At 43.8% G+C, this 17809-nt stretch overlaps 1 protein-coding gene and 1 long non-coding RNA gene across 2 annotated transcripts in view; one reads left to right on the top strand and one right to left on the bottom strand.

The window, feature by feature from the left end:
* LOC116693503 (uncharacterized) overlaps positions 1-14671 on the bottom strand; it is a 15621-nt gene extending 950 nt beyond the window's left edge. The window contains exons 1-3 of the long non-coding RNA XR_004332939.1: positions 14662-14671; positions 9172-9181; positions 5960-5962 (exon numbers count right to left, since the gene is read on the bottom strand). This is a non-coding gene — a long non-coding RNA (uncharacterized LOC116693503). The remainder of the gene's footprint in view (positions 1-5959; positions 5963-9171; positions 9182-14661) is intronic.
* The window catches only part of LOC116693377 (collagen alpha-1(XXVIII) chain), a 71301-nt gene extending 54468 nt beyond the window's left edge, over positions 1-16833 (top strand). Inside the window, exons 12-35 of the mRNA XM_032522308.1 lie at positions 97-165; positions 282-350; positions 1591-1659; positions 2634-2702; positions 2789-2857; positions 2948-3016; positions 4123-4191; positions 4285-4356; positions 4990-5058; positions 5435-5506; positions 5852-5920; positions 7408-7476; positions 7648-7716; positions 7826-7894; positions 8891-8959; positions 9086-9154; positions 10063-10131; positions 10311-10391; positions 11165-11200; positions 11300-11336; positions 12241-12795; positions 13549-13697; positions 14590-14851; positions 16139-16833. Coding sequence (XP_032378199.1) covers positions 97-165; positions 282-350; positions 1591-1659; positions 2634-2702; positions 2789-2857; positions 2948-3016; positions 4123-4191; positions 4285-4356; positions 4990-5058; positions 5435-5506; positions 5852-5920; positions 7408-7476; positions 7648-7716; positions 7826-7894; positions 8891-8959; positions 9086-9154; positions 10063-10131; positions 10311-10391; positions 11165-11200; positions 11300-11336; positions 12241-12795; positions 13549-13697; positions 14590-14851; positions 16139-16311 — 2472 coding nt within the window. The 3' untranslated portion in view covers positions 16312-16833. The remainder of the gene's footprint in view (positions 1-96; positions 166-281; positions 351-1590; positions 1660-2633; positions 2703-2788; positions 2858-2947; positions 3017-4122; positions 4192-4284; positions 4357-4989; positions 5059-5434; positions 5507-5851; positions 5921-7407; positions 7477-7647; positions 7717-7825; positions 7895-8890; positions 8960-9085; positions 9155-10062; positions 10132-10310; positions 10392-11164; positions 11201-11299; positions 11337-12240; positions 12796-13548; positions 13698-14589; positions 14852-16138) is intronic.
* The last annotated feature ends 976 nt before the right edge of the window (positions 16834-17809 follow it).

A 17809-nucleotide genomic window follows, 5' to 3' on the forward strand; every position in this document is an offset into this window, starting at 1 on the left:
GTGTGTGTGTGTGTGTGTGTGTATATATATATATATATATATATATATGTGTGTGAATGTATATATTTGTAAGTGTCTTTTTCCCTCCCATAAAAGGGTGACCGAGGACTGAGGGGAGCATCTGGACCTCCAGGAGATAATGGCATTGGGTTCCCGGGTCCTAAGGTACGTTTATATCTGGTTTAGCATTTTATTACAATTTTCTTGCCTATCTGCGAGAAAGCCAATGTGTGTCTTGTATACTTTAATTTCTCTCTAATCTGTAAACTTGATTTTTTTAGGGTGACAAGGGGAACCAAGGAAGACCAGGTCCTCTTGGACCAATGGGTTTGGGTGAACCAGGGACACCAGTGAGTTGACAGAAAGTCCCTTTCCCACTGGACAAAACACCCTTTAACATCTGGTGTTTGTCTGCAGTGGGGAAGGTTACAATTGGCCCTAGGGGGTCCTCAGTGTCACTGTGGGGGGGGCCTCGAAATTTTTGTTACTTTTGAAAGTTTTTAAAAAAATGTCTTAACACGACTCCCACTTAGTATCAGCACATCAAAATCAGCCAACTGATGCTAGTCTTACCGGCCAATAGACAAGGTAGTCACGGAAGTAGCCATCCACAGAAACAGTTCATCCTAAGGAACCCTGTGCCACGTGCATGTTTAACATTAAACTAGAATTTATAAAACAATGGCAACTATTTTAATAGCTTAGTATTGTATGCACTAGAAAGGTATGTGTAAAGGCTTTAGGCTGCCCTACACGTTACTGTAGGCCCAGTTTAATATGCACTTTCATTTTATACAGTAGTAGGGTCCCTGCTTTCAGTTAACGGGTCCTTGGCTTAAAAATCATTGAAGCTTCAGAGACAATTTGGTCGGTGGCTGAAAAGTATTTTAAAGTGCGGTGGTGATGGTGTGGAAGGTATGACCCATGCCTTTGGTGTGGGAAATCCGGGATTCATTCCCACTGGAATACATCTACCAATGTGTCCCTGAGCAAGACCCTTAACCCCTAGGCGTGCAACCTCTGATAATTGTAGCACTTGTAAGTTGCTTTGGATAAAAGCGTCGGTACCCAGCCCTACTCCGCAGTAGGGCATCGGGTATTTATCTCCTTTTTGCCCCTTTTCCGGCGCTATGCTTTAGCTTATTGTTTCAGCCACAAATTCCGTCTGTCTTTCTGCAAGCGATGCTCGGACATTGTTCCAAATAAGTGGGCACCGAGTCCTTTTGGGCTGTGTGATGGAAAATCACATTTGTCTATAAACATATCTTACTATTGACTTGTTTTTTGTTTTTTTGCTGTGTCTTTTGTATTTTGATGTATGTACCCTGATGGCCTACCTGGATGTTCTTCTGTTTATCTAAAGTGCAGAGACGGGCTTTTCTCTACCTCCTATTTTGGTCACAGATTTGGGGGTCAGAGGTCAGATGGACTGATAGTCAGAAGGGCTGTTCATTTGACCCCCGGCAGCTTTTATTACAGCAACTTTATACTTTATATTAATATTATAGTGCTTCCAGTTTAAAATTACTAATAAAATGTCATATCTGTTAATGCAACATTTGATATTTCTCTTTGTGTTGCTGAGTTTAGGGTCCAGCAGGGCCACCGGGGATGCAAGGATCGCCAGGGTTTTCCGGTGAGGGTCTCCCAGGGCCCAAGGTCAGTTCCAGGACAAGCGGGCTCACTACGACTAGCATGTGTCAATTTATCCATCCTTTATTTAAGATTGTCTGCAATGCACGGGGATACACAATTCCAAAAACAATGACAAAGTCTTACAAAATATGAGATGTGACAAAAATAGGTTGAAGAACCCTCTAATTTTAAAGTTATTTATAAATTGTGGTATAGGTATTAGGCCTTCCACTGAAAGTGTGAAGGAACCTATTGTTTTGCAAGAATTTTTATTTTTCCGAGTCCTTCGTTGCATTTTTGAAGCGGATAGAACGCACTAAATCTTACAAGAATGTGCACATGCTCTATGTCAGACCTGGGGATAAAGTTCTGTAGTGAGTGGGCTCGGCCGTTGCCAGGGGGCTCCAAAGCGCCCCCTAACATACGCCATGATCAGCAGGTAGTCTCTGTGCATCCTCATGACAAAAAGTTATTAAAAGAATTTTGATAGCAAAAGAATGCGCAAGTTTTAGAGGACAAACTTCCTGTAGTTGGCTGTTGAAACAGGAAGTTGTGTATGTTGGCCACAGTGATTCGGATGGTGGAGTTGGGGATGAGCATCCTTGACATATTTGGAGTGAATTATTTTTTCTTACTTCTCCTAGAACGTTAATCCGAGCTGCACGAAAATTTGCGTGTTGCCTCGGAAAAAATGCACATGTTATGGAGGACTGACTTCCTGGACGTGGTAGTCCAAACAGGAAGGGGCACCCGCTAGTCTGAATCAGAGGGAACTCTGTTCCACTAAGGTTGTGCGCAACCATGCTGGGAGGGGCTAGGGCCCGTTCATTGCTGCTTGCAGCCTTAATGTTATTATTATTAATTGTTACAGGCCTATTTTGTCATTATTCTAATCATTCATATTATAGTTGTAATATTTGAGTGCTAATATGCCAATATGATTTGTTATTTCCTGGGTCGTACTGACTCCGTAACCCCTACCTGTGTGTTTCTTGCAGGGCGATCGGGGGTATGAGGGTCTCAAAGGCAGCCGTGGACCTCCAGGATTTGGATACAAAGGTGATAAGGTACGGTTAAAGACGGTTGGGATCGCAGACACCCTGTGATACTGTGACGGGTGACCCGTCTAACCTGTATCCTGTCTGACCCTCAGGGGAACCCTGGAGCCCCAGGGCTGCCAGGCATGGTGGGCTTTCCAGGGGCAGGCATCCAAGGAGATAAGGCAAGGCCAATAAACATGTCAGGAATCTGCTCCCCCTCATTATCCTTTCATTTGTGTAGCTATATTTTAAATTGTTTCCTTTGTCCATAGGGGGACCAGGGGCCAGCTGGGCCTTCTGGTCCCAGAGGACCTCCTGGACTGGGTATAGTTGGACCAAAGGTTAGTAGCAGTTTTTTTTCAATTCATATGTATTTGAATATTTTAAATGAATGTTGATACATTTTTTATTAATTGTCCAGCCCTGCCCCCACGCCACCCCACCACAGCCCGAGCCAGCCCACCCCTTGTTGGTTGGTGGAGTTGACACTGTGGCGTTTGTATTATCTAAAGGAATGGGTGAAGCGTTACACAGATATTAAGCAGGGCATGACAGGCAACCAGACTTACCAGGGCTCACCTTTTCAATAGTGTGTTTTTTTACATATATAAAAACAAATAAAATCTTTAAAACTTGAAAATAAATATACATTTATTTGGTTGCGTCCTTAAATCTTAAACGCTACGTTCGTGCGCAACAAAATTCAGCTGTTGTGCGACAGCGCGTTTGAAAAGTATGAAAAGAAATCGGGTGCTAATAAGGCACCGCTGCCCGGTTTCGGTGCTTCATTACAGCGCCACTTAAATTACTGCTCCTGCCGTGCATAAATGCAGTAAGAACGTAAATCCACCGTTACCATAGGAATCTGCCATGGAACAAGGCTTTTAAAGAGAATGTGAGATAACGCTCTGATTGGTTTATTGCACGTTACGCCCAAACTACACCTATGAGTAATAGATATAAAACATTTTTCTAAAGGCCATAATGATTAAAATGTTAATGTTGAAACATTTTGGATGCACCTGTTTCAGCTGATTCATGCCCATTGAAAATGAACGCATATTAGTACAATGCAAATACATTAAAGAAGCATATATGTGTACTACTGAGCATTAACAGGTGTTTCATGGAGCGGAAGATATGATGACTAGTTGCCTATAAGTATTGTAATGATGCAAAAAGTCAAGCTTCAGAGGCATGTTATCAGTAGCCTTTATTGGAATGTAAATGTACATCCACGCTCAGCTGCAGGGATCTGGGAGGACAACGGATTCCCTCTACCCGGATGGCGCCATTTATCCCCCCCACACACACACACACACACACACACACACACACACACAATTGCTGATAGCCAAGGAGGACCAGGAGGATTACAAAAACATGATGAATTCTTCTGGATTTGGCCACCTCATGTGATCAGTCAGTGATTTATATGGTTTCCCAGGGTGACCACGGTTTCCCTGGAGAGCCTGGACCTCAGGGCGAGAGGGGTGTTGGTGAACCAGGATCAAAGGTAGGCCAACCAAACTCCCCTTTAAATAAAGCAGGTTCAGTGGTAAAGCAAAGTGGCACCTAGGAGTTTTGAGTTAATGTGTGGTTTTTTCAGGGGGAGCCCGGGCCTGACGGGACTGCTGGGATACCTGGCATTCCTGGGGAGGATGGAGCTGTTGGGCCTAAGGTGAGTCAGGGACTGCATGCCAAAGGTACACATTTTATAAGTTTTGTAAGTTGTATGGTCCTTTCTGGCAGATATGGAACATACCCAGTTACCTAACAGTTAGGTAGCCTACTTACTGTATTTTGAAATGGGTAGTCATAGATATAAACTTGCGCAAATGTACTTAGTTACATTCGACCCATCCCTTAGGTAACTTTGCTCCAAGGATGGTATTTTTAATCTGTGGAGACCCTGAGTGTTCCCAGCTCTGATAAATGTATAGCAGGCTCTGTGAACCAATCAGGACCCAGACTTTAACTGTACTATAGTTAGAAATAAGTGAAGAGACAAAACAGGAAGTGGAAAAACAACAACACATAAGTAGTTGTGAACATAAAATGACCCCGCTCTGCATTATGTCCCACCTCAGCCCCTCGCTTCAGCATGGTTGACATATCAAGGAAGTAAAGACACAAAGTCAGGTTGTCTCTAAAAGTAACTCCTGGTACACCCACACTGAAGGTCCTGCACGAGGTCCCAGGATGTTGCTCCCCCCTCCTACACACACACACGCATCACAAAGCAGCATGTGTTTCGCTATTTGCACATGTTGGTTTAATGCTCTGATATGGCGTGGTCTGCTGTTTAATCTAGGGGGAGATGGGGTTGCCAGGTCTGCGAGGTCTAGAAGGAGCGCCGGGCAAAGGTTTCCCGGGTGAAAAGGTAATGCACACTCAGCCATGATCCACCTGCTGCCCAGGTTTTATATTTCCAGAATCTACGAGGATATCCTGATTGCTGTTTGTTTAACGTGAACAAAGTTGCTTTGTATGAATAGCCCTTGCATGTGGGTTCGTTGAAGGTGCAAGTTGTAAAAACTGGCACGTATGCAAGCAGTTGGGTAGGAATTGTGTAAGCGGTTACAGTACATATTTACATATCAGTATTGATACTTACGCAGGTACTGTACATGCAATGATGAATTACTGGATTGTTGTATGAAGCATCAGAGATTCCTTTTGAATTCAACGTATCCCTTCCTATTACAGTACCAGACCTGTTGAGATGTAAGACGTCATGTGCATGTGTTTTTCCACAGGGGGACAGAGGTGACCGTGGAGCGAGGGGCCTTTCAGGGTCTCCAGGTCCCGTTGGACCCGCTGGAGCTAAGGTAAGTGAAATACAGGTTACGCCTAAGCACTGTCAGAATAAGGAGAAGTACATTATTATTCCCCTGGGGGGATTTAAACACCCACGTAGGACACACACACACACAGGACCCATGCAGTTGGAGAGTTGTTGGAGTGGGTCAGGGCCCAGTAACTGCCAAGAAATCCAAAGCATGACACTGAGCAGACATCAGTAGATGACATCACAAATGCAGCGTTGTGTGTTTTTCTGAAGCCTCCTTATCAAAGCTGTTTTACTATATTTTGATTTTATGGTATTTTATATATTTAGTTTTATTATATTTTGTCTTGAGACATGCATTTATCAATGAGCCCTTTGTCTGCAGGGAGAGCCTGGGAGTCCAGGGATGATGGGCCTACCTGGACCGGCCGGGCGTGGCTTAACCGGACCAAAGGTGATGGCACACTCACACACACACACACACAAAACAAACTGACTTACAAGCTTAGTCCTGTGATTGTGTGATGGGTGACGTTCATATTGTTGCACAGTTAAACATGCATTGTGCTTACAATCATCTACATTTCAACATCATTGCAAACAGACTATGTTGCCTCAACCACAAACTGATGACTGGGGCGAGGTATCCTGTGTGATCTCTGTTCCAAACTGTTGCAGCATAGCAACTAAAGCTTTTTTCCTGCTTACTGTACTGTCGCTTTTCAATTTCATGTTCACCTATAAACCACGGTGTTGTTTTTGATCTTTTTATTATTTTATTGTGATTTTAACTATTGGTTTTGGTGCCTAAACTTAAGTGTTTTTGCAGCATGGCGCTCACTTTTTCTGTCTAAATGCCTCTACCACGGCCCCAGAAAGCACCGTCACCTGGCGCTGGTAGCCGGCTTCCCGGAGCTCTGTAGAGGCTGGATACAGCCAGAAACTGCTGCTTGGATTTTATCCTTCTATGGAACTATAGACTGTTCACGTTACAGCGCTTTACTTAAATACTTCTATTTTAAGTATATAATGGCCAATTGTTGGAGTAGCATTGATCACTTTGAGGGGGGGTACATTTTGTCCCCACCGGTGGAAAAAATAATTCAGCAGATGCAGGGGTATGTAGACAAGAAGGGGGGAAAGGCCAAGTTAACAGCTGTTCATATTGTAAATTGAAACACATAAATCTCCCCTGCGTTTTATTCCATTGTTTCTGTAAATGAGAAAAACAGCTGATTGAAGTCATGCAAATACAGTGGATTACAGCTGATTCCCATCTAGGAAACACACTTGAGCTTCTTTCAATCACATGACCATCTGTTTTTACAGTATTCTTTATGAATGTTACAGTAAGTGAGTGTTGTACTTTGACAGCAAGGATTACAGTAACCCAAGTCACAAACGGATTCTATGTTACAGTAGTACACACAGTAAAAGAGGTAATATTTGGGCGGATTTTGTGTGAAAAGGGAACAACACAGTAAAGATGAACACAAAGAAAGGAAGATTCCTGCACGAGGGAGAGGAAGACAAGTGCCTGGACAATTCTGTCTCTGGTTCCCTTTTTTCATGAACCGTACATTCTTGCTCTGCCCGATATAAGTCGAGTGCAGATGTGAGACAAGTGCACCATGATTTATTGGAAACAAAAAAAGCAATTCTATGCAAAATCCGGCATCCATCTCCCCAAATAGGCCAAGTGGAATGCTTCTTTGTTTAATAACTACATATTCAGACTGTGAGATTGGTCGAAACAGCCTACTTAGATTGAATCGCAGAATAGTCAACTATTCAGATTCACATCTACGATATAAGCACTGTACATAATACAAAACACAATTTTGAGGGGGTATATAGTATATATATATAAGTACATAGATTGTATTGCTTATGTTATGAGTCATAATAGTGGGTTGTTTGTTCACTTGTCCAAAAAAACAGGGGGATCCTGGGCCTACAGGACCAGCTGGACCTGTTGGAGAACCTGGAGTAGGAATCATTGGCCCGAAGGTAGCATCTATCTATCATGTCTCATTTATTTCCCCAATACTTTAATAATGTAGGGTGTGAATGTTTGAGGTCAGTTAAATCCCATTACAGTAGGTGTGCAATATACCCACCTGTAGGTCAGTTTACCGTTTGTCCCCCAGTACTTTGACTGTTCTTCTGCTCTTCCTTCAGGGTTACAAAGGAAACATGGGACCTGTGGGGCCGCCAGGAATGAAGGGAGATGGCTTCCCAGGACCACAGGTGAGAGGAAACAGCCATCAACAATGAGGGGCACAGTTGAATGATCCTCCTATTCAATGCGTGAGACAGACTTATGTTTGTGGATGAACATCTTTTCCTTGATCATTAGGGGCTGCCTGGCTTACCAGGAGTGCAAGGAGAGATGGGTCCTGAAGGGAAAGGACTCCCGGGAGCTAAGGTGAGGCGTGAGGTGTTTAACAAGGGTCCCAGAGTCAGTCCCAGACTGATGGCAGCATTAATGTAGAGCTCAACAGTTTCTCTGTAAAACTCTATAATCAGAATCTATTGTGGTGCAGTGTCAACATGAATACAGTTCTAACATAAATAAGTACAGTGTGAATAATAAGTAGCAGCAGTGAATAATTAACACATTTTGAGCATGTTGTGGATAAACTACACTAAGTGTCTAACACTCAGAGGGAGGAGCCAGAGGCAGGAACGATCTCCTGTGGTGCTCTGTGGTGCATCATGGGTGTCTGAGTCTGTCGCTGAAGGTGCTCCTCAGACTAACCAGTGTATTGTGGAGTGGGGGGAGGAGTGTATTTTGGACAGCATCATCCTCTCTTGACACTGTCTTTAAGTACAGGTACAAGTACTAGGTGGAAGTACAGCCTTAAGACAGACATAGGGCCCTACATTCAGTCAATAGTAAAAAACTAACGTTACGTCAAAGTTTCCACTGTAACTGTAGTTTTAAAAAACATCTTTAAATACATTCAAAAATAATTCCCAGTGATTTAGGCTCAGTGGGCCGCCGGGCTTTCAATAGACCGGGGGAAACCCTTAGTGTTACTTCATGTTAGAGCCCCACCGATATTATCAGCCAATATTAGGCATTTTCACAATCTATCAGTATTGGCATTTATCAGAATCATTCATAATGACAAATGAATTATTCTGATAAATGAATATTGAAAAACAAAAAAAACGGACGGTCAACCATGTTATAAGTGATGGTGTTGCATAGTCTGTCCACCAGAGGATGCTCTACAACGTTATCAACTTCATAGCAGGCCATGTGGACCGATTGAAACAGATACTGGTAACCTGTGTTTATTGTTGTTGGAAAGAGACAATAGCTGAAATAGAACAAACTAAAATGTGTGTAAGGTGCTGCATAAGATAGATAGATAAGTAGTGGGACATATTTTTATTGCGGTTCTCTGTTTGCCAGGGTGACAGAGGCTCGCCGGGCGTGCCGGGGCCATCGGGCCCTCCTGGAGTTGGGCTTTATGGACCAAAGGTCAGTGTGTGTACATGCAGTCTGAAAGGATTTAACAACTTCTATTGTTCCTAGAATCCATTTCCTCTGCATATCATCATGTTTTAGCCGTATAACTTGAGATGCTGTGATGTGTGGTATTCCCAGGGCTCTACAGGGCAGCCTGGCCCACCGGGCATGATGGGGCATCCAGGAGAGGGCATCCAGGGACCAAAGGTAGGCCATCAAAACACTTAACAAAGGCTGGTATAGTGTCATTCAAGACAATGGGATCACATGTATTAAAACTACGGTCCGGAATCGTTTTTCTTTTTATACCGGTGCTAAAACGATACTTTTTAAACAGTGCCAGTGGCTGTCAATACTTACAAAAGTTTTTTTTTTTTTTTTAAGATATAAGAAAATGGAAGACCACAAAACAACAGGTGGCTTGTTTATTGCTAAGGCCATGTGATCTACATAAAATGATTTATTAAAAAGGTAATAACAATAACTTATTTCACCAGTAAATTGCTTTTAAACAACAAAAACAACCACCAGATGGGAAAAGGTATCTTATTATTATAAGATACCTTTTCCCATCTGGTGGTTGTTTTGAATGCATCTCTTAGGCTACCGTCTGTGTTGTTTTTCCGACAGCAGTAGCAGCAGACTGTTGTATGTGCCGGTGTGAATCCTCTCCTGTGAAATACAGTCACACTTTACACCGTGTAGCTGTCAGCATTTTAACCGCTATTAGCTAGCAGGCTAACGTTACCTGCTGTCAAGTGTAATGTTAACTAGCGGGACATGCAGCGATGGTTCTGTTACCTCTAACGTCTGTGTCGGAGCATCAGAGGGCAGCGGACGCATTTGAGTGGCACCGGTATGAGGCTATGATGCTATTCAGTGTGGTGGAGACCGGTAGTTTAGGCACCCAACGTAAATTCCAACAATATCATATTGTTGACCAAAGGTGGGTTAGGTACAGCTCTGGTGGAGCTGATAGTGTTGATAGGCTGTCCCGGTTGAGACGTACGCCCCTGCTGTTACATCAAACCAATCAATGGGAAGGACTTCCAGATATGTCTATTTGCTGATGATACTCTTGACACACTAACACATTCATCCATCTTTATTCTTAGGGAGAGCCTGGGTTTAGGGGGCCAATTGGCCCTCGGGGGCCAACGGGGGATGGCCTTCCAGGGGAGAAGGTAAGAACAATACAGCTACTGCATGTGCCAGTGGCTGCATGGCCTGTGACATATTGACTCTGATTAGCAATGCTCCAAATTTGCTCTACTAATGACTGCTTTTGCACACACACACACACACACACACACACACATGCACACACGCACACACACACACACACACGCACACACACACACAGGGTGACAGAGGCATTGCTGGAGACCGGGGAAGGAAAGGAGACAAGGGAGACTATGGAGAACCGGGATCAACTGGACTAATGGTAATATAACATGTCCAGTCTTGGAATATCATTATCACTTGACGGTGTTGGATGGAAACAAACATTAGTTAGCAATACCGGTGAAATCGGAGCGTCCCTTACAACCCGTTGTAACAACTCCCAACTCGTGAAATACTGATGCTTGGTCCTGTTTCTCAGAGCTGGATACTGACTCAAAGATCTCCCTTCGTCGTCTGTAAGGGACGCACCGGGCAGAGCAGCAGCTGGACCGCTGTAACATGACGTAGCATGAGGGGCAGTAACAGTAGAGGTGTCCAAGACTTCAAATCTGCATAAAGACGCAGGTTCGGGGGGGTGGATGGATCAAACAACACAGGACTTTCAACCCGGAGACCGGGGTTCTTGTCCTGTTCTTGTCCCGCGTGTCACATGTTGTATCCCCACCCCCCATCTTTTCTTAAACCAAACTGTTCTTGTGCCGTATGTCAGTTGAACGTACGTCCTGACTAAGTAGAAGAGTCTCGACCCACAGCCTCTATAACTGACGCCAAAGGGCAAGAAAGTGTCAAATAAAGTGTCCCAAATATGTCAAATAGTGACGCCAAGAGTCCCGACCAAGCCCATTCAGATTTGACGCTAAAGGAGACTTTTTGTGTCAATAACAAATGCCAAAAGGCCGCTGACCAAGCATCGCTTTTTGTCTCAATGGGAGTGAGAACGTGTCTCTTACATAAGCTCACTGTGTGCCGGTCCTATGGAGATTGGCCCACACTGTTATCATTCCAATTCCTAATCGGAGTTTAATGTTACAGGGGAGGGCTGGAGAAAAGGGAGAACCAGGACTGACGGTGAGTAAAGTGACTGGCACAAATGACGCTGAGCTTTCTATCTTAACATTGAAATTGAAGACCTTTTTTCTTCTTTGTCTTCTTTGTTTCTGCACGCAGAGAGAAGAGGTCATCAGGATTATAAGGGAAATCTGTGGTAAGTTACACATTTTATCAAGTTTTCAACAGTTTACTCATCAGTCAAGTGTCTAATAAATGTAAATTAAGTCAACAAAATATTAAAAACATCTTATGATTCAATGCAGTCCCACTAAAAAAAGCTTTGAAACGTAGCATAGAGGTGAGTAAAGACAAAAGCATCTTAAGTTAAAGTTAGTGTCAAGAACAAATCCAAGACGCTTGTCTTTAGAAAAAGAAGAAATACCTGTATTCCATGGCCCATTCTAACTAGAATAACATTAAAAACAACAACGCGTTTGGCGTCCAGCCTTCAGCACCAAGTTACAGGAAAGGTATCAGGTGAAAACATAAAGCATCAGGTGGGAAAATTTGGTATTCATGGTCAACCAATCTACTTTGTAACACAGTGTTCCCTTATAGTGCGTTCCATTTGTACTCTGGGGTTGGATTTTCCGAGGTCAAAGTTGGAAACGGCCCTGACCTCAGATTTCTGAGCTCAGAACTTGGACAATATTGCAGTACTACAAGTTTAAAATCTAACATGGCTACCCCCTGCATAAACAGTTATTAGCATCAGTCCTACACACAGTGCTGTCCAACTTCTGTCTGTGGTCCTGTTTGCATTCAATTAACAGCAGTGTACTGTATGGGTTATCAACTGGTAATCATGGCTAACCTGGCTAGAGCTGTCCCCACAATGAAAAATCAGACTGGAACGTATTTGACTCATGGAGTATTTTATTTTAGGTTAAGCGACATTTGTAATGTAAGTTATGTATTGTTTATTCCAGGCTAATGCCTATTGCAGCATATTTGGTCAGAGAGAGTACTTACAGTGTTACATGTTTGTTTTGCAGTGATTCATGTTTTTGTATACTTATATAACGGTATATAATTTATCTGTAACATCTGTTGCCCAGGCTGTGGTCTCAAGTGCCGAGCGGGCCCTCTGGAGCTGGTGTTTGTGATTGACAGCTCCGAGAGCGTGGGCCCAGAGAACTTTGAGCTGGTGAAGGACTTTGTGACCGGCGTCGTGGAGCAGCTGCCTGTGAGCCGAGACGCCGGGCGGGTCGGCGTGGTGCTCTACAGCCACGTGGACAAGGTGGTGGTCAGCTTGCAGCAGCAGCTCAGCCGGGACGACGTCAAGGCCGCCGTCAGGAAGATGCCGTACCTCGGCGAGGGCACCTTCACGGGCAGCGCCATCCACCGCGCCAACCAGCTGTTCCAGGCCTCGCGGCCTGGCGTGAGGAAGGTAGCGGTGGTGTTAACGGACGGCCAGGCCGACGCCCGCGACCTCATGCAGTTTGAAGAAACGGCGACGGATGCCCACGCTGAGGGGGTCGAGATGTTTGTGATAGGAGTCGCGAACAAGACGGACCCTCTCTACGAAGAGTTCCGGGCTCAGATGGAGGTTATTGGTTCTGACCCTGATGAAGAGCACGTCTTCCTCATAGATGACTTCAGGACCCTCCCCAGTAAGCACTCACGCCTCGGACAACCCACAACCACACTGTTGACTAGGGTTGGACATTGTTAGAGTTTAACAATTCTGATTCCAGTTCTTCCTTTTGAATCCGGTTCTGATCCATTCTGCATAGGGGGGAGTTGAGGGGTGGAGTTGAAACGGGGCACATGCTTATTTCACTGAATCACAGATAAGACAAACTATTTTTGATTCCATAGTGATTTACAGTTTTACCGGGCTTTTTCTAGGTAAAATGAAGCCTCACAACAAGCGCCAGGAGTGGTTGCTAGGGAAACCAAAACCTAAAAACCTAACAAAATGAACTCACTAAATCCTAAGAGTTGATTAACGTAAATATGTTGGAGAGCTTCTGTGTGTTCCACTGGTCATGATTTATTTTCATGAATACACATCTTTCAAAAGTTTCTTTTTTAATTCAATCTTGGAACATTGCCATGGAAATGGTGGATGGAAATTATGATGGGAAATGTAGTACCAAAAACTCAAACCATGTTTATGACAGTAGAATGACAAACTCCATATTAGCAATATTATTATTAACTCCAGTAATATCAGTCACACTTCTGTTTGTCCAGTACAAAATCACTCAGAAGGGTAACTAGTTAATATTAGCCAAGGGGGGGTATAAATTACTACTACTACTTTGGTGTATTATTAATCCTGCTTACTATTATAAATCTTTCCTCTGTCATTTCCTGTAAAAACATCATTGCTAAATATGTGTTTGTTCATTTTGGTCCAGCTCTGGAAAGCAAAATACTGAGTCGGCTTTGTGAGCAGGACGACACGTTGGCTTTTCTACCAAACTCCGTCTTTCTACCGATGGAAACCCCCCCGAGGGCTCCAGAAGACCCCCGCTCCAAAGAGTTCCCCGTCGAGGAAAACATCCAAGTACTGCTGCTTTAAACTCGTTTGGAAAAATGATAGATAGAATGAGTACTTGAAAAAACTGTCTTCAGGTGATGAATGGGGCCTTGTTTTCAAGAAGCAGTTGTCACATTTTCATCTTTCTGGTCTACATATCCCTGCGTCTGCTGAATTATGTTGAATGAATAGAGAATAGCGATGTATTACATACCTAAAATAGAAGTACTTTAAACCAAGTAAAGTGATGTAATGTGTGCCATAGAACTAGGGGTGGGAGAAAAAATCGATACAGCGTAGTATCGCAATATTTTCAGTGGCAATACTGGATCGATACACCGTCGCCAAGTATGGATCTTTTGTTATAAATTATATATATATTACATATGTGGTGGTGAGTTTGTCCCATTCTGCAGTAAGAACAGTGGAGTGAGATGAACAAACAGAGAAATGGTTCTTTTTAGATAAAACAGATGTTGACTAAGTTTCAGTTTGGGGACGTCTTTTGAAACTGGATTAGATGTTGGAAAAAAGGTTATAAATTACAATATATTGCAGAATATTGCAATATGTTTAAAATCGCAATCATATTGTAGAAATATTTATTCCCCATTAATCACAGAATTGTCCATAGTTAAAATAAATGAATCACACATTTTTTTATCTGTTCCAAATGTACTTCAATAAGGCTATATTTCAAGTTTCAAGCTAGTTACTGCTGCATTTCCCAAACTCAGGAGTGGCCTGAGGCCAATCACAGAACGCTTGTGTGTAAATTGAGCGTTAAAAGAATTTGTGGCATTAAAAAGGAATTTCCATAAACTTGTTATTATAGGGTTCATTTTGGCAGCCCTGGAAACCAAATCAAACTGTGTTAAAAGCTATAAGAGTGTCTGACCTGAGCTCCTCTGCTTCCCAGCTTGAACTCCCCATGGAGACGGGAACCCCCCCCACACCACTGTCCCACGAGGTCCAGCTGCCCGACGGGAACCTGGTCCACACTAAACTGTCGGTGGAGCCCTGGAACGAGCTGCCAGACATCATGCTGGGCTCGCCTGGGGGCCCCGGGGCCATCTCCGTGGTGGGACCCCAGACTCCCACTGACTGGCTGTACGAGGCTGAGAGCACACGGGCTCTGACCAGCGCCCCCCCCCCTCCGCTGACACACTCAGCGCTGCCAGGTAAACACGCAGCAACATGTCAGTACATGTCACTGCTGGTCCAATAATACCATACATAATAATATTTGGGTTACAAATTTTAGGAAGTGTCATTTGGTTTTGTCATGACAAGTTATGGTTATGATACATGTGTTATTACAGTGTCATGTCACTCTTATGTAGATCACTTAAGTAAAATGTTACCGAATATAACACTCAAGGGTGTACTTTTATTATTGATACTTATATTTTACTGATAATACGCTTGTTCTACTTCAGTGCAAGTTTTAAATTGTAGTATTTCAACTTGTTAATACTTAAGTAAAGGATCTGAATACTTCCTCCACTTATGAGTAGATTATACGGAGCTGAGCTTTACAATTAGGAATGTTTTGGGAGAAGGTAGTCCTGCTAGACCCATCTCCACAGGGCTGTGTCTCCTCCACTCATTCTGGGATGGGAGTAAAAACTCTTTTTGTTTTTAACATTTCTGAAACCTGTGTCCAATCGTCTTGGGTGACGCTGAGCTCTGGACCCAGCGATGCTGGCTCTCAGGAAGGAACTGGTTCTGGTGGAACATTTACACCATGCAAAAGAAAATGCAACACACAATATTAAATGAACTTATCTGTTGACACAATACAGTAACCTGATCTATTTAAATCAGCTGATACATGGTTACACCTCATCATCTCTTACCAGTGGATCTCCGTGTGGACTTCGTCCACAGCAACCCCACCAATCAGCCCCAAGACCTCCCAGTTAGAGAGGAGATCATTGTTTAATAATTTATACTGTTTATTGATCCCCAATGGGGAAATTACAATTTACACTCTATTTTGTTAGTAATCACTAGACACAGGCCTGGAATACACACACGTGCTCAGGACCTATTCATGCACTGATGGAGAGATGTCAGAGTGGGGGGGCTGCCAGCTGGACCAGCGCCCTGAGCAGTTGGGGGGGGGGGTACGGTGCCTTGCTCAAGAGCACGTGGCAGTGCCCAGGAGGTGAAGTGGCATCTCTACCGATCCACACTCCGTACTTTGGTCCGTACAGGGACTTGAACCAGCGACCTTCCGGTTCCCAGCCCAACTCCCTACGGACTATAAACATATTCGTTGTAAATCTTTACAATCATTGTTTTTCTTCAGTGTCCTCTGTTTGAACGTTGTCTCCATCACTACAGGATGCGTCAGCAGGTTATGATCCGCCACATGACAGAGCAGTGAAATGCAGTTGGAATGACGGCAGTGGTTTCTTAAGCATCTAAACAACTCATTTATTGCACCCTTGTTGTCCTTCCAGATCGGGGATGCAGTCAGCCTCTGGACCCCGGTCCCTGTCGGCAGTACGTAGTCCGGTGGTACTACGACCCCGAGGCCAACGCTTGCGCCCAGTTCTGGTACGGAGGTTGTCCGGGCAACGCAAACAACTTTGAGACTGAAGCCAGCTGCAAGACTTCCTGTGTCTACACGTAACAAACTGTGAGTTTGGAGAGAAGGGGGTGTGCAAAGCTAACATGCTCCATCACACTGAGCACCACAGCAGACTGATGGTGCTGTGCTCTCACTCTGGACCAGATGGGGATGAAGAGCAGACTTGGCCCTCCTCAGTGTCTCTCAGGCTACGTTCACACTGCAGGTGTTCCTGCTCATTGTTAAACTGCTGCACATGTACCAACTGATCATTCCGGACAACACTTCAATCTGCTCTGGGATTTAAACCTAAATATATACCTAAAAAATAATACAAGCTGACAGGAGTGTCACAGGACTGGTTCAAATTGTCGTCCCCAAACTCAAATGCTCATGTTTTTGCTTTCTTTTTTGTTGCCTCGTTGTCCTCCATGCAAACACTAAGCCTAATTCCTCTTTACACTGGACTGGACCATATAGCTCGGCTTTTGGGGATCACCTCCCATAATCTAAAATCTGAATCAGCAATAACAAGCAAAATTACTTTTCTCTAGTTTATTAACACATTTAAATGTTAAATCTCTGCACCGGATGCAGTTCAGTGTCCCACACCCCCTGTAATGTAACCCCATTTGTACAGGTCCTATCTCCTGACCAATCAGCTATCCTAACCATAACCACTGGAGGTCAGATATCTAACCCCAACCAATCGTCTCTCCTAACAACTATACAGTATATACATCCATATACCACGCCTACATAATCAGAACAAGGGGATGCGGAGCCGAGGGGTTATTTCTCCATAACAAAGGGACGGCGGACCACTGGGCTGTGGGACCGAAGGGGTTTTTGGGATTACTGAGAGGTCGGAACAATGGAGCGTCGGAGAAATGGACCGTCCCCACCTGGCAGGACTCACAGGTGTGGACAGACAACATATAGAGCGGGGGTGTCAAACTCAGTTTTACTGTGGGCCCGGTGGAACATGAGAATCACATGTTTATTGACATGCATTGATTTAATTGAAAAAGTCAAGCATCTTGGATTATATTACAGCGTGTCACTTTTTCTGACATTTGTTGCATTTTTCATAAATATTTTAGCTTTTCTTCAATTTTTTTGTGGCTTTCTCCGTCTTTTCTTATATGTTTTTAAAGTTTTTTCCCGACTTTTGGAGCATTTTTGTCAACACAAAGCCCTGCATAAGTCAGAAAAAAGGTTTCTTAGCCATCACAGGGTTTAGCAAATCAAGCAAAACTATAGATTAGGTTTTAAAAAGCAGCTAGCCGCCTCTCAGCAACCGGTTTCACGGCCTGGACTCTGTGCTTCTGGGGGACTGTCTGAGTCTCTAAGGCAGAAAATCTGTCTAATTCTGCTGTAATGTCGCGTTATTACAAAAAAATAGTGTCCTGCTTGTCTTTTTGGTTTGGCGCTCGGCCAGGAGGCCAACAATTATTGTGAACTAAAATGAAAATGTGAACCGGGTCAAAATCTGCGAGGGGCCGGATTTGGCCCCGTGGGCCTTGAGTTTGACACGTGGTAAAGAGTATATATATATATA

This window comes from Etheostoma spectabile, chromosome 8, assembly GCF_008692095.1.
Source record: "Etheostoma spectabile isolate EspeVRDwgs_2016 chromosome 8, UIUC_Espe_1.0, whole genome shotgun sequence".
In the NCBI taxonomy this organism is placed as follows: Eukaryota; Metazoa; Chordata; class Actinopteri; order Perciformes; family Percidae; genus Etheostoma; species Etheostoma spectabile.